Source organism: Syngnathus acus, chromosome 13, assembly GCF_901709675.1.
Source record: "Syngnathus acus chromosome 13, fSynAcu1.2, whole genome shotgun sequence".
Classification (NCBI taxonomy): Eukaryota; Metazoa; Chordata; class Actinopteri; order Syngnathiformes; family Syngnathidae; genus Syngnathus; species Syngnathus acus.
The window spans coordinates 12315037-12328263 of NC_051098.1; the positions used below are offsets into that span (position 1 = coordinate 12315037).

The 13227-nt window shown below is 46.8% G+C and overlaps 1 protein-coding gene across 9 annotated transcripts in view; it reads left to right on the plus strand.

Moving 5' to 3' along the window:
- Positions 1-11800: 11800 nt before the first annotated feature.
- robo2 (roundabout, axon guidance receptor, homolog 2 (Drosophila)) overlaps positions 11801-13227 on the plus strand; it is a 156319-nt gene continuing 154892 nt past the window's right edge. For 4 of the 9 annotated variants that reach the window (XM_037268594.1, XM_037268601.1, XM_037268595.1 and 1 more), the window contains exon 1: positions 11802-12400. In XM_037268594.1, the coding sequence (XP_037124489.1) occupies positions 12277-12400 (124 nt within the window). In that variant the 5' untranslated portion in view covers positions 11802-12276. Of the gene's footprint in view, positions 12401-13227 lie in introns of all 9 variants that reach the window. The other 5 variants (XM_037268599.1, XM_037268600.1, XM_037268597.1 and 2 more) reach the window with 3 other exon arrangements.

Consider the following 13227-nt stretch of genomic DNA (forward strand, 5'->3'; position numbering starts at 1 on the left):
TTCTAGTAATGACACGAATTTGATGCACAATTTGTCTTCGCGGGCCACATAAAATGATGTGGCGGGCCGTATCTGTCCCCCGGGCCTTGAGTTTGACACCTGTGCTGAAGATGATGCTGAATTTCAATTCAATTTGTTGCCTGCGCCATCAAATGTGGGCGTTTGATTCACCGTGAAAAAGTTTTGCAGCTTGAATTTCTCATATCTTTTTGTTAGTGTTTTTTTTGTGTGTGTATTTACGATAGTGTGTAGGCAATTGATGTATAGTGGGTATTGGAAAAGGGCTAAAAATCCACAATTTGGTACCAATCCACCCAAATTGCGAAGCAGGAGACCAAGGATCCCACATTAAAGTGCCAAATATTTGTTGGCTGGCTCAACACCGGAAGGCCGTTCGGCCAGCCGCAAATCTTTCGTCTCGTATGTTTACATTTGTCAAGAGGCCTCACGCGACTATGCAGCGGTACTTTCAGCTTCAAAGTTCTCACCCAGCAAACAATAATCGGCCGAATTCTCAAGATGCGGGTTTGAGGATTTTACTAAAGGCTGCTTTTGGCTTATTTCCAATTTGGCAACGTCTTTTGCACGCCAATTGTCCCGTACGAAATCCTGAATGTTTGTTGTTGTTGATGCATGTCAAAGTGCTGCAACTATACCCCACCGCCCTTTTCTCACTTTTTACCTTTTGACTTCTATTTATGACATCCCCACCGTCTATTTGTACAGAAACAACTTTTTGCATCTTCCGTGATAGTCTTTTATGGCACTCTTGCATGAAAGCAATAAAATATTTTAGACAAAAAAAAACAAACACTTTTTTTTGTTTGTGCTGCTTCATTACAAACCCAATAAGATATATATTAAAAAAAAAACTTGTCCGTTTTTCATCCCCACGGAAAGCGTGCTGCTTGATGAAGTGTGCTCTATTTTGGTCTGGTGCATTTGTCTGCGGATAATTTGCTTGACAGCGGCGCACCGCGGGAGCATGTTGAAATATGCCTTCGTAAGGGCACACGGCAGCTTTAAAAAGAACATTAGGTGCTTTGTTGGAAGTGCAACTCAAGCGCTTTGTAGGATTATTTACACACTTTAGCACAAGCGTTTGTTTGATAAAAAGGTTACAAGTCAAATCAAATTTAGATTCAAGGCTTGTGTTTGGTTGCAGAACACATTCAAAATAAACCTCAATGCTGTCTTGAAATTTATTTTACAGCCAGCTTAAACAGCCTTAAATATTTAACTCGAAGTGACAACTTTTAAGGATGACAATACTTTTCTAGAGCTGAGGTGTAATACCAGTCTTAACCACACGGTGGCGGGCTTTATTATTTTTCTTTTTCACCTGCGGCTCTCGGCCCGCGGTGAAGAAGAGGTGTCGTCATGCCGTGGCCTCCGGAACGCCGTCTCAGGAGTACACAACAAAATTATTTCCCCTCCAAAGTTAGTTTTAAAGTTGATGAAGGTTTCGACAGAACATGGAGATATGCGAACTTGGACATAAGCGACGCGCACTCGTCTGACAAATTCTTAATTGGACAAATTGCAATGGAGTCGCCAGCCGGGGGAAGCGTCAACAGGTGAGTGAGCCAGCCTCTTATTTGATGACGTTTTATTTTAAAATGTTACACAAAAAGAGTTTTTGAACTTTGTGCCGTCTTTCAAGGGAATTGTGATGCGAGAGGGCATTTTGAGGCAAAATTACTTTTTTGTTTTGTGCTTGACCAGTGAATCTTTTCTCTCCGCATTTGACATGGAATTGCACTCGAGCTACGTATCATGCACAGCACAAAATTATTTATTTATTATTTATTTAGTTATTTAAAATGTATTTATTATTTGAAATTTAATTATTATTATTAATTTAATAATTTATTTGAAAAAAGATTTCAACCTCACCCTGAGCCTATTTTGGAGCCTTTATCTGTGTGAAGGCTTGAGTTGAGTGTTGTGAATGTTCTTTTGTACTTTGCCCGTTAGGTGGCGCTGCTGCCCTTGTGTTCTTGGCCGTCTTTCCACCCATCTTCTTTAACGCCCTCCTCATAATGGAGTTCTTTCCACATCCTTTGTTTCACTTGTGTCTTCAAGAGGTCACATGGTGTCTCCTCTTCCACTCTTTGTGTGTGTATCATTGATGATTTTTGTGCGTTTGATTATTTTGGGTTCAAACCGGCTCATGAGGGACGCTCGCTTGTTGGCAACTCTTTTGTTTGGGAGTCTGGTGTGAATTTTTCTTCTCCCCGCCTGGGTGGTTGCTTGTCCTCGTGCATGTTTGATGCTTCTGCTGAGGCAGACTGGGCGTGGTCTCAAGATACCACAGCCATCGCTGTAGGAGGCTAAAAGGAGTCGTCGATGAGCTCTCGGCCCTGACGTCAAATTAGTTATTCAGAACAAAACAACTCGAGTCCATTTTGTCATCCATGTTCTTAATCGCAGTTGTTCATCATGACAGCTTCATTTTGATTGTTACTCTTGACACCGCGGTAGCTGAAACTGAGAAATTTCCAGAACTGTACATTTGTTTTACGCTTTAAAAAAAATCCTTTGAAAACAAGTGGAGCTATGAAAATCACATTTTTCATGTTGCATGCAAGCTGCTGGAATAAATATATAATTTAAAAATGGTCATTGTTTGCCGACTAAGTCTTGGCTTCAAAACGGGCGCCAGTAAACAAGACTATCAGCGGCGAACCAGAACCTCCCGAGCCTGTCGCAATCTGTGACAACGACTGGCGGCCAAGAATGCCCCCCCAATACGGCTTTGGCATTCCGTGAAATAAAAGTCCAATGAAACAATGATGCATTGCGCTTGCCCTCGCTGTCCTGTTGACTTTGTCACGCCGCTTATCCTTGCTCTTAGACAACAAAGCGCCGACGGCCTATCGACGGCATCCGGGGAAGAAGGGCCGCCCGTCGTTTGCGTATCTCTGAGAGCCAAAGTAAAGCTCAGTGTGATGATTTTTCCTTTGAAAAGCTGTCAGAAGTTGCCACTTGCGACTCGCAAAAGTCCCGAAGCCTGCTCGCCGATAACGAGAACTCAATGCCCCAAAATTACCATCAAAAACCTTTCTGCTGCAGATGACGAATGGCCGAAATGTCTAGCTGCCGTAGTCTAGCGCCATCTACTGCTGAGATATACGTACTTGATTTCAGTATCGGCGGCTGGTATCGGCAGCCTCCGCAACTACTCTAGAAGTCCAAATAAGGCCGGTATTAGCCCAATTCTGTTACCCGGTACTTGAGCTGCAACGATTCATCGACTATCAAATGAATCAATAACCATATGGAGTACAAAGTTGTGTATTTTTGAGGGAGGAAAGTTTCTATTTCTGGCTACGCTGAAGAAAATATGTTGCAGGAAAAAGTTGAGCGCATAAAACGTGACACTGCAGCTCTGCTTACCTTGTGGCTTTCACACGAGCGTGTTTCCGCCTCCATATGTCTAAAAAAATTTTCCCCCCCTCTCGACGGGCGTGATATTAATATCCTTGGGCGATACTTGATATTACATTTTTCATATGCACTCCACTGAAACAAACACAACTTATTACTTGGCCTGCGCCATGTTTAATGTATGACTTTCTCAACGTTAAGAGTGCAGCATTATTTGATGCGAGAGTTGAATCTCAAGATCAAGAGAAATTGCGCAGGTATATTGAATTGTCCATTCCGGGAAAACACTCGGCAGAATCGAGAAGCAAAGGGTTGCTTTAGCTAGCGGCCGTTAGTTATGACAGCGCCCCCAATGAGCAGCGAGCGACAGGTCCGTCCGTCCTCGGGCTCTTTGGAATGAAGATACCTGGGCGAGGTTCCGAGCACGATTGGGGTTGCAAAGTTTGCTTTTCCGCCCGCTTTCAAACCTGAAGCTAACGCTGTTTGCTAGCGCTAGCGTGTGCACGGTTTAACGCAGCTTTGCTTACCTTGAGGGACCCTTCGATTTTGCTTGATAGTGTCTGCTCCCATCGTGTTCCCCCCCGCAGACGTTGATGGAGAAGGACGTTTCAATTGGATGCCGTCTCCCTCGTCCGCAATTTGCCTTTTGAACGCTGACAACTATAATGAGGCCAAATTGAACTTGGAAACGTCACGTCTGCTACTCCATTAAATGGCCGTCGGCGGCGTTGATCAAAATGATGACATCGTCGACGTCTATAAAGTGACGGCTACATCATAAACGTCCCCGTGTCGTCCCTCGCCCAATCGCTAATTGGAAGCTGCAGTCATTTGAAATCTTGCCGCAAAGCCGTCCTCATAGGTTCCCGTGGATCCAATCCCCCCTCGTTGAAACCTAAATCCAGACTTGAAAGCTGAACCGGGAAGCCCGGGTAAGCGTGCCTTGGACCTCTTCGAGTCTATTCGGCGCACGTTTCCAAGGCATCCGTATCTGCCGGCGCGAGCCTCCAAATGGGCCAAATGATCGCATTTTCAGCCGTAATCAATATCCCCGGGTGACAGCGCTCGACTATTTTTCATCCCGCTCGTTGTCGGCCGAAAATGATATGTGGCTATTTCCTGGCTCAGCATCCCGGAGATGGAAATGTATTTTTTGAAAGCTTCATCGATTCTCCTGCTTTCAAAGCCCCGAGAGCCCCGGCCGGAAAGCCGCCTGCTTTTGCTTTTGGTTGTGGTTGCCACCTTCCATTTTTGCTGCTTGTGTTTGGCATCTCGGTGGTCAAGCAAATCGAAGAAATGGAGCCCGAGCAGGGATGGTGTGTGGATTCTGGAACCTTCTTGGTGACATTGTGCCATTTTCTACGTTCCTCAAACTGAATCGATGCAACAATTTAGCAGTGACATTTTCGCCCCCCTAATCTGAGTACACTTCATAATAATCATGATTTTATTTTATTAATTGACTTTAAGCGGGATTAAAACAATATTTATCCGAAAATCCTCTTTGGGAAAAGGTGCTGGCAATCGTCCCTAACACGTGGCAACTTTTAACGGGCTAAATGTTTTGCAACAAGGCCTGCAGTTATCAAATTGTTGACCTGCATCCTCACTTGGCTATTTTTAGTCGGAGCTCATTTGATCCTATTTGCAACAGCTCGCTTCCTTGTCATCATTTTACGTCGAATGGACGCTCACGTGGTAAGAAACGGGATCGCAGGCACGGCTGTCATCTGAACCGGCGTCCTCGCGTCCTCTGCTGTTTGTTGCTCATTAAAGCCGCTTAGCGTGAGCGTGTGTATGTGTGCGTGTGTGGCAGCTGTACCCGCAGACGTCCTTCTGCGCCCCCCCCTCCTCCCCATCACCGCCACCCTTGTTTGACACTTGAGCTCTGCCCGTGCCAGATGAGTTCCCGTTTGACGGGCGGCTGGACGCGCGGCGTTCGATTCCTTCCGCGACTTCATCTGTCAGCCCGTGTTACTCTTCGCCTTCTAAAGCCGTGCTGACACCTCCGGCGTCCCTCCTGGCCTGTGACTCCTTTCTCCTCGGCGTCACCTTCCTCCAACTCTCAGCGCTAAGGAGTCCGCCTGGCGCCGCATCCCAAATTCCCCGTCAAAGTTATCATTCATTTTGACTGACACTCTCGGAGAGGTTATTCGACAAAGCTCTGTCATGAAATTTGGATCGCACGGTTCCGATGTCATTGTAGTCCACCGCCAGTACCCTGAGTTCCAAGCTCGGTTACAAAACGAATCCGACTTGTATCTCGAGGCGAGACCGAATGCGGTCAATTCACAGCTCCAAAAGCGCCGTCGCATTTGTCAACGTTTTCTCCATGTCGTTGCGGCGCATGTCGGCGATTCATTTGCTTTCTTTGACATTTTCATCTTATTGCCTCACCATTAATTATCCCGGCGCCGCTACATGAACTTTAACATTGGCACGGGATTGTTGTTGATGAACGACACGTCCGTATGTTGTTTGCCGGCGTACAAAGGCGGCAGGCGGGGAGGGGGGACCATTCGTCAAATTAAGGCCCGCAAAGCCCGGCTGATTAATGATGATGACATGATGTTTGGAGAGAAAATCAAAATGAAAATGCGCTTGGCAAACAACACGCTCCAGTGGTCAGATCAAACAATGGCGTGCCCGCTCGCCTCCAGATTAGGTATTTACAGTCGCCTGGCAAATGTTCCCCACCCTCCCTCATAAATTAAGAGCTCGTTTGCGCTTTAAGCAGATTTACACTCATTCGGTGCATTCTTTTTTTACTTTCATTGCTGCAAAGTTTTGCTCGTAATTTTGGATGCTTAGGTGTCAGACGCGAGGAACTTGTTGCGCAATACAATACAAAAAAAGTGGACGTATGAATTTTAAAAAGAATGCTCATGTGATTAGCGAGTGGCCAAAACTTTTTATTTTTTTATTATTTTTTCCAGTGGCCAAAAGTGCAATGTCTAACAACTTGGGCTTCTACTTTGGTACTTACCTTGAGTTTAAATTCACGTGTTGGAATATATATAAAAAAAAAAAAAAAAGGTCGTCCAAGATGCCCTCATCAAAAGCAGAGTGTCCCGCCTCTGCTATTAGCGTCTCGGCCAGCTCGTCTTCGATTTGCCGCCGTTAATGCTAATGGAGTGCCGTATCGGCCGGCGACCGTAAAGGTGATGGCTAGCCCGAGTGGACTCGCGTCCCCGTACGAGGCCCCCGTCTCCAGATGGGCCGGCGGAGATTTAGTGGGCGATGGCGGGCTCTTTTAAATGAGCGAGTGCTGCAAACGCAGGCGCCGCGTCCCCCCGCCAGGCCATTTGGAGTGCGGCGGCGCCGGGGTCCCGGCCGTTTGGAAGATTGACAGCACCATCGGAGACGTCTTAATCACGTCGCCCCGTCCCGTTAATCAGGCCAAGTAGGACTGTGAAATGTAATGCGGCTGTCCATCAAGGCGCCCGCCATCATAATTTGGCTAACCTTCAAGGAAAGTTCATTCGTCCGACAGACGGCGGAGCGGACAATCTGTGCGTCACTCCTCCTCCGGCCTTCACACTTGTAAATCGCTAAAGTCAACATTTAATTTTCTTTTATTTTACTTTATTTTTAATATTGGGTCCAAATAATGATAAATGGCTAAAGTTATGCCACGTAACCTCCAGTGCGCTATAAATGAAACATCTATTAATAGCTTTAAAAATGAACTCTTTTCCTCATTCGGTTTCCAACACGACGGCTGCTGATAAAGTTCAAGTTCAGCAGACATTTTGCGGCTTGCTCAAGGCAGACATGTTTTCCCCAACACGTGCCAACAAAGCGACAGCAGAAGGCTGAGCGCCATCAGCCCCGTGCGAGGAAACCGATCCCGCAAAAAACATGTCGGGGAAGGAGAATGTGATTATGGAAACACCTGCTTTAATTCAGTGAAAGTGCACTTCTTTCTTGCAGTTAGTTGCATTTTCAACCGGAGAAGAGGAAGAAGGTGGTGATGATCTTATTTCTTGTCCTCATTCGATTTGGAGCCATCAAAGGCGCTCGCTTGGATTCCTAAAGCCTGAGCGGCTACACGTTAACTAGCAAGTGTTAGCAGGACGACGCGCTTGCTTGTGACCACGACAGCTAATGGCCGTCCATTATTACTCACTATTATTTTTTGGTAGATAAAGAGTAAGATATTTTCTTGTTGTTGTCATGGCTTAACCGAGTGACCAAGGCCATCAATTTGATCTCACTCCCGTTGTTCCCCCCCCCCCCCCTCACGTTAGCTTAATGCTAATGCATTTTGAGCAAACGTCCCACTTATATATAGATATTTTCAAAACTTTTTGTTGCCAATGTTGTCATGGCTTAACCGAATGACCAAGGCCATCAACTCGATCTCACTTCTTTTTCAGACAAAACTAGCCCGTCAGTTGTTTTCCCCCCCCCCCCCTCACGTTAGCTTAACGCTAATGCGTTTTGAACAAACGTGCCACTTCCCTCGTCCGTCAGCGAGCCATCTTAATAGTGTCATTAAGGTTAGCGTCTATTACCAGTGACTAATGTCTGCTTGCTTTACGGCGCGCCGCTAATGCGCCGGGCTAGGAAAAACACCATCCTAATTCTGCCGACCGCAGCGGCCCGCTGTAATTGAGATGTTATAGTGTTTGGAGAAATGGGGAGGGGGCGTGGGGGCACGCCAGCGTTAGCTGTTGGAAAGTGTTATTAAATTGAGTGTGGCCATAGCCGGGGCACGCCGCTATTTGCGTGAAGAGCCGCTGACCCTGTTGAGCTGAGCAGCCAGCACGGCTCTTCATCCAAATTGTGGAAACCAAAATTGCCCGACGATGCTCGAGAGGGAGGGAGAAGACCGTTTCACGTACGTGAGGCCACACCCATATTTTACATCACTTTCTATGCATTCGTACACAAATGTATGCCCCAATTATATGTTAAATTCTTCTTCTACTGCATCTGTGTCAAACTCAAGGCTCGGGGCCAGATACGGCCTGCCATATCATTTTATGTGGCCCGCAAAGACAAATTCGGCATCGACTTTGTCATTACTAAAATGACTGTCTACACTTCTAAAAAAAAAAATAGAGATATTGCTTGCAATTTGTTTTACCACTTTTTTTAAAAAAATTTGAAGAGTTTTTACTTGTCTCTGATTTCAAAACTAGTTCATCAGTTTGTTTTGTAACTTATACTGTATATAGAAGACGTTGCACTCACTACACTTGTATTTTGGTTTTTTTTTTCCCAAGACACTCAATTAGACAAAATGTCCATCTGCCAATATGCAACGCAAAGGTTATGAACGTGCCCTTGGGCAAAAAAAGGTTGAGCTCCTCCTTCATAAATTGCCCGCCCGCTCGCCAGGCACTTTCATTGCCGCTTGTAAATAGAAGCCGTGCTGTATTTTATGACGGGCATCAGCAACTCGTTGGGATTCTTATTACGCCGCTGTTCTGTTCTTTGTGTGCTTAGCTTGACGCCGCGCGCACGTAAGGGAATGTAATCCCGAGGTAATTGCACTTTGCCCGGCCCGGCCCAGCCGTACATAACATTTACATATGGACGAGCCTCTGCTGGCGTTTTGATGGAATCGCTGATAAGCGCAGAATGTTAAGAGCCACGCGGGCTGCCGTACATTTATGATGATGACATATTTTTATTAGCTATTGTATGTTATTTCCCCATAAATGTTCACCTCCAAATGATTCAACGTGCACATTTAGAGGCTCCATAAAGGTTCCTTTATGTTTGGAATCATCATGACAACAGAGAAAGCAATTATTGTTGAAATTGCTTGTGGGGGGTGAAACGCCCAAGCCGCCTTGAAATGCCAGCCAAAGTTGAAATGCTTGAGTTGAGGAGGAGTAGCTCAACTGTCTTTAGTTTTTTTAAATGGACATTTGGAATGAGATGATTCAAGAGGATTCAATAAAACAATTTTGTTCATGAAATGTGGAAAAAAGTTCCCAATATATTTGGAATCAGCTGAGCACTTTAATTTTCTTTTTTTTTTTGTTAAACGTCTCCCACTTTTTTTTTTTTTCTCCTTCTTCTTCCACTGAAAGAGATTAAAAATAGTTTGGCGATGTGGTCGTCTCCCGAGTTCCCTCCCATTCTGGGATTAGGAACGCTGCGAGCCACTAGATTATCCAGTATCTGGGCAGGCAGATGCGCCCATGAGGGGAAAAGAGGAAAAAAAAACACAGACGCACAAAAAACGAGCCAGATCTCCATCAAGGCACTTGATTGTGCTCGCTCCGAAAAAGCTAATTTCACGCCGTCAACATGTCAAGGCGACCGTTTTTTGTCTCAACGTCTTTCTTGATCCTCCCTCCTACACTCTGGATTGTCACACACACGCTTTATTTGCTGAGTATGGCAAATGCCCGCACGTACATTTGGAAAGAGGTTCAGCCAAACCTGAAGCAGCACAGCACGGCAGTCGGCCGGCCGAGCATCTCGGCTCTGCTAATTTTGCCCGGCGCGGCGCGGCTTCGTCCTTATCGGCACGCCGCAACTGTGGCAGCCGCCAGTCGGGCTCCCGCTTGAGTGCCTTTATCCAGAAGAGGCTCTTGTCTGCCGCTGATAAGCCGGCAAACGTAGCGGGACCCGCGTCCAGCGCTTGCCTCCGCCAGGGACCGGAAAATACTTTTACCCTCGAGTCTAATCAGTGATCGGGTCCGGCCAATGTTACTTTGAGTGCTATTTTCACCTTAATGGTTTCTCATTAGCAATTCCATGCGTGCGTGTGGCTGGAAAGCGAAGCGTGGAGAGTCCCTGTGCATTTTGTCTGAGCATGCCCAAAAAGTCAAAGGTCACAACAAAAGGCAGAAAAGAATAGTCAATGGCTTCATTCTGCCGTGGCTGGCATCTAACGACCACTTCGTCCGCGTTTTGATGTGAAAACAACTTTAAGAACAAAGCCGCCGGATGCTAATTCGGGCGATGCTTTTTTTTTTTCTTCTCTTGTCTGCGCCAGCTAATTTTACACAAGGGGGGCCTTTGCACATCAAAGGCACTCTGATGACACCGACTCGCAGTTTGATTTCACATCACAGCATCGATCGAGTGTACCGCCGCCGCTTCGACTCGACGCGCCTATGGCGAGCGTTGTAATCACACGGCGATGATCTTGATTTAGCTTAACCACACAATTTTGACCTTCAAGCAGCATATTTCTATCCACATCAGCTCGGCGGCTGCCCTCGGAGGTCCCGTCGTCGATGCAAATCTGTTTCGGAAGACGCTCGCCTCCTCGTTTTATTGCCAACTTGCTGCCGCCTTTGATTCTTATTGATTCCAGGGACTAATTGTGAAAATAGTGGCCAAAAAAGAATCCAGGGTCACCGTGTACGATCATAGCATCAGCAGCATTCCGGATTTCTTTTGGCCTCGTACTTAATGCCTGCTGCTTTTGAAATCTTGATACAGAAATGTGACAGCTTGAAAAACGTCCAATTTGAAGGTTTTACCTGGCGAGCAAGCAAGCGGACTTCTTGGCCATGAGGTTTGCCCTGGCGACAGATGTTCCTGTTAGATTCTTGGAACAGCAAAAGCCACATCTCTTTCGCAGAAAGATTAATTATGTTCACACTGATTGTTATTAGCGGGAAAGCGTGACGGAGCGGCAAAATCAGGTGGGCAGCAAGAAAATGAGCAAGGCGGCTTGCGTGTTGATGATATTCATTTGTGCCGTACGTGTGGAAAAAAAATCTGGCTGCCATTAGGATATGAAATCGGCAGTGTCAGAAAAGCGCCAATTGTGAGGTTTAGGGGATAGCCTTTGACTTTTGGGCTCGGATTATCACGGATTGTTGGGGCCGGCCCGATTGGGCTCGACTTTCATTGATTTGCTGCTTATTTTCCAAAAACATTTTTTCAAGTGTTCAATCGCGGCGGCTTTTGCTCAGTCGTTTATTTTTTGTTCTTTGGAAGTTTACTAATGTTAAATAACCTTGGTTTGAAACCTTATTAGTGGTTTTATTGTAACACTGTGAAAGGATCGTTTTTTTTTTTTATACTGTTAATTTCAGCCTTGGCCATCACGAATGGCTTCAGTTTATTTTTTTAGTTTATTTATGCGAGACTCAATCCCACAAAACAAGGCAACAAGAGAGTAAAAACATTTTCAACTCATGTCTAACCTTCAAGGTTTTACTACTTTGAAAAGAATTCTCTCTGAATTAACCATTTGGCCAAAACGACTTTTTTATTGGATGATGTGACGACACGCCGCTGATGGTCATCATCGGGGCTCGGGTCGCACTGCACCGCAATGTTTGCTCTTTAGCTAACTTGACTCTTTGGCTTCTTCACCTTGTCCGGTTTGCGTCGCGCCTTGTCTCCGATTAAACCTAATTAAGGTCAGGTCATCACCACAAACATGAGAGCTTTTTTGTGGTGTGTTTCCCAGGTTTCTCAGCGCTCCTTCCCAGAGTTCAGAAGGTGGATAACGCTCCCACCTCTGGCAACAGAAGCTCCAGCGCTGTGGAATGAATTCCCCTCGGCGTGATAGAGGAGAGAGAATATTCCGGCGGCAGCAGCAGCTGCGTCGGCATCCTCGACGGCATCACGCGACAGAGCGGAGGAGAGAGAGCGGCGGGTGGTTGGGCGGGTGGATGTGAGCGTGCGTTCCCATGCACTGCTCTGAGCGCGGCGGCGTGGCAGCCTGCTCGTTCCCAACGGTTCCCCCAGCGCCGCTACAGCACGGGCGGCGATGGAGTGAGGAGCGGCCCCCGGCTGGCGGCATCGTGCACGAGCAGCTCCAGCGACACCGGCGGCGGAATGCCGGTCCCGCCGGAGACCTAAACGCCGACGGCGGCGTGACGGAGGCGAGCCCGCCCGCGCGGCTTCCCGCTCCGGAAGCCATGTGACAGTGTCTCGGGCTACCAGCAACTCTCGGACATGTTCTCCAGGTCCCCGTCTGGATTTGTCCCCGCCTTTGAACTTGTTTTGTTTCTCCTGGTGCTCTCCGGATGTCCCGAAGCCGCCTACCCGGCTCGGACCAAAGGCAGATGGAACAAGGGAGGTAAGAGATGGCTTTTTATTCACACGTGTGTTTGGGTGGCGGGTGTCGGATTGGATGCTGATGATACCGGGGCTGACAGTCGGGTCACCTGTGAAGTTTTAGAGCAAATATTTCCATATTTGTTGCATATTGACCGAGCGACACGAATGTCATTGCTGAGAAGCGAACATAATGGGAGGGTAATTATACTTTGCTACTTTAATGATAATGACTTCATGTTCAAGGCATTTATGGCTCAGGTTGAGCCAGAAACTTAAATGCTGTTCTTGAGGCATGCAAACATAACTAAAGGGATAAAGTCAGCTGCTTCTTTTGAAATATTGACTTTTTTTTTTTTGGTTTACAAGTTGATTTTTGAACAACTGAGTGCAGAGGCGTTAACGACGCTCGCCCCTCGCCGCCCGGCCGGCTCTAGTAGGACTTAAGCCCCGTTGTCGGATTCAAGGGAGCCTCTAATCTCGGCGAGGAGGCTGAGACGCGGGCCCGTCGGCGTTGTTAGCGCTCAGCGGGATTTCAGGCTGTCTTCAAAGTGCCGCGGTGGCGGCGGCCAGCGTCTATTTAATGATTCCTCGCCACTTTGACTCTTCTGCCCCCGTCGTACTCCACCTTGCACTCTAATGAGTCACAGCTCGCTCTTGATGGATATTTCATGCATGAGGAAAGAGATTCATTTTTTACATGCACTTTTTTCCCCCCCTCCTGGTTTGTGTCTATATGCTGCGTTAATTGTCCGAATTTACGTAGGAAGCAGGTCGAGAGTTGATTTAATTTCTTGTTGCCAAACTAGTCTCTGAAAAAGAAAGCCGAGTGTTTCATCTGTGAGGCTA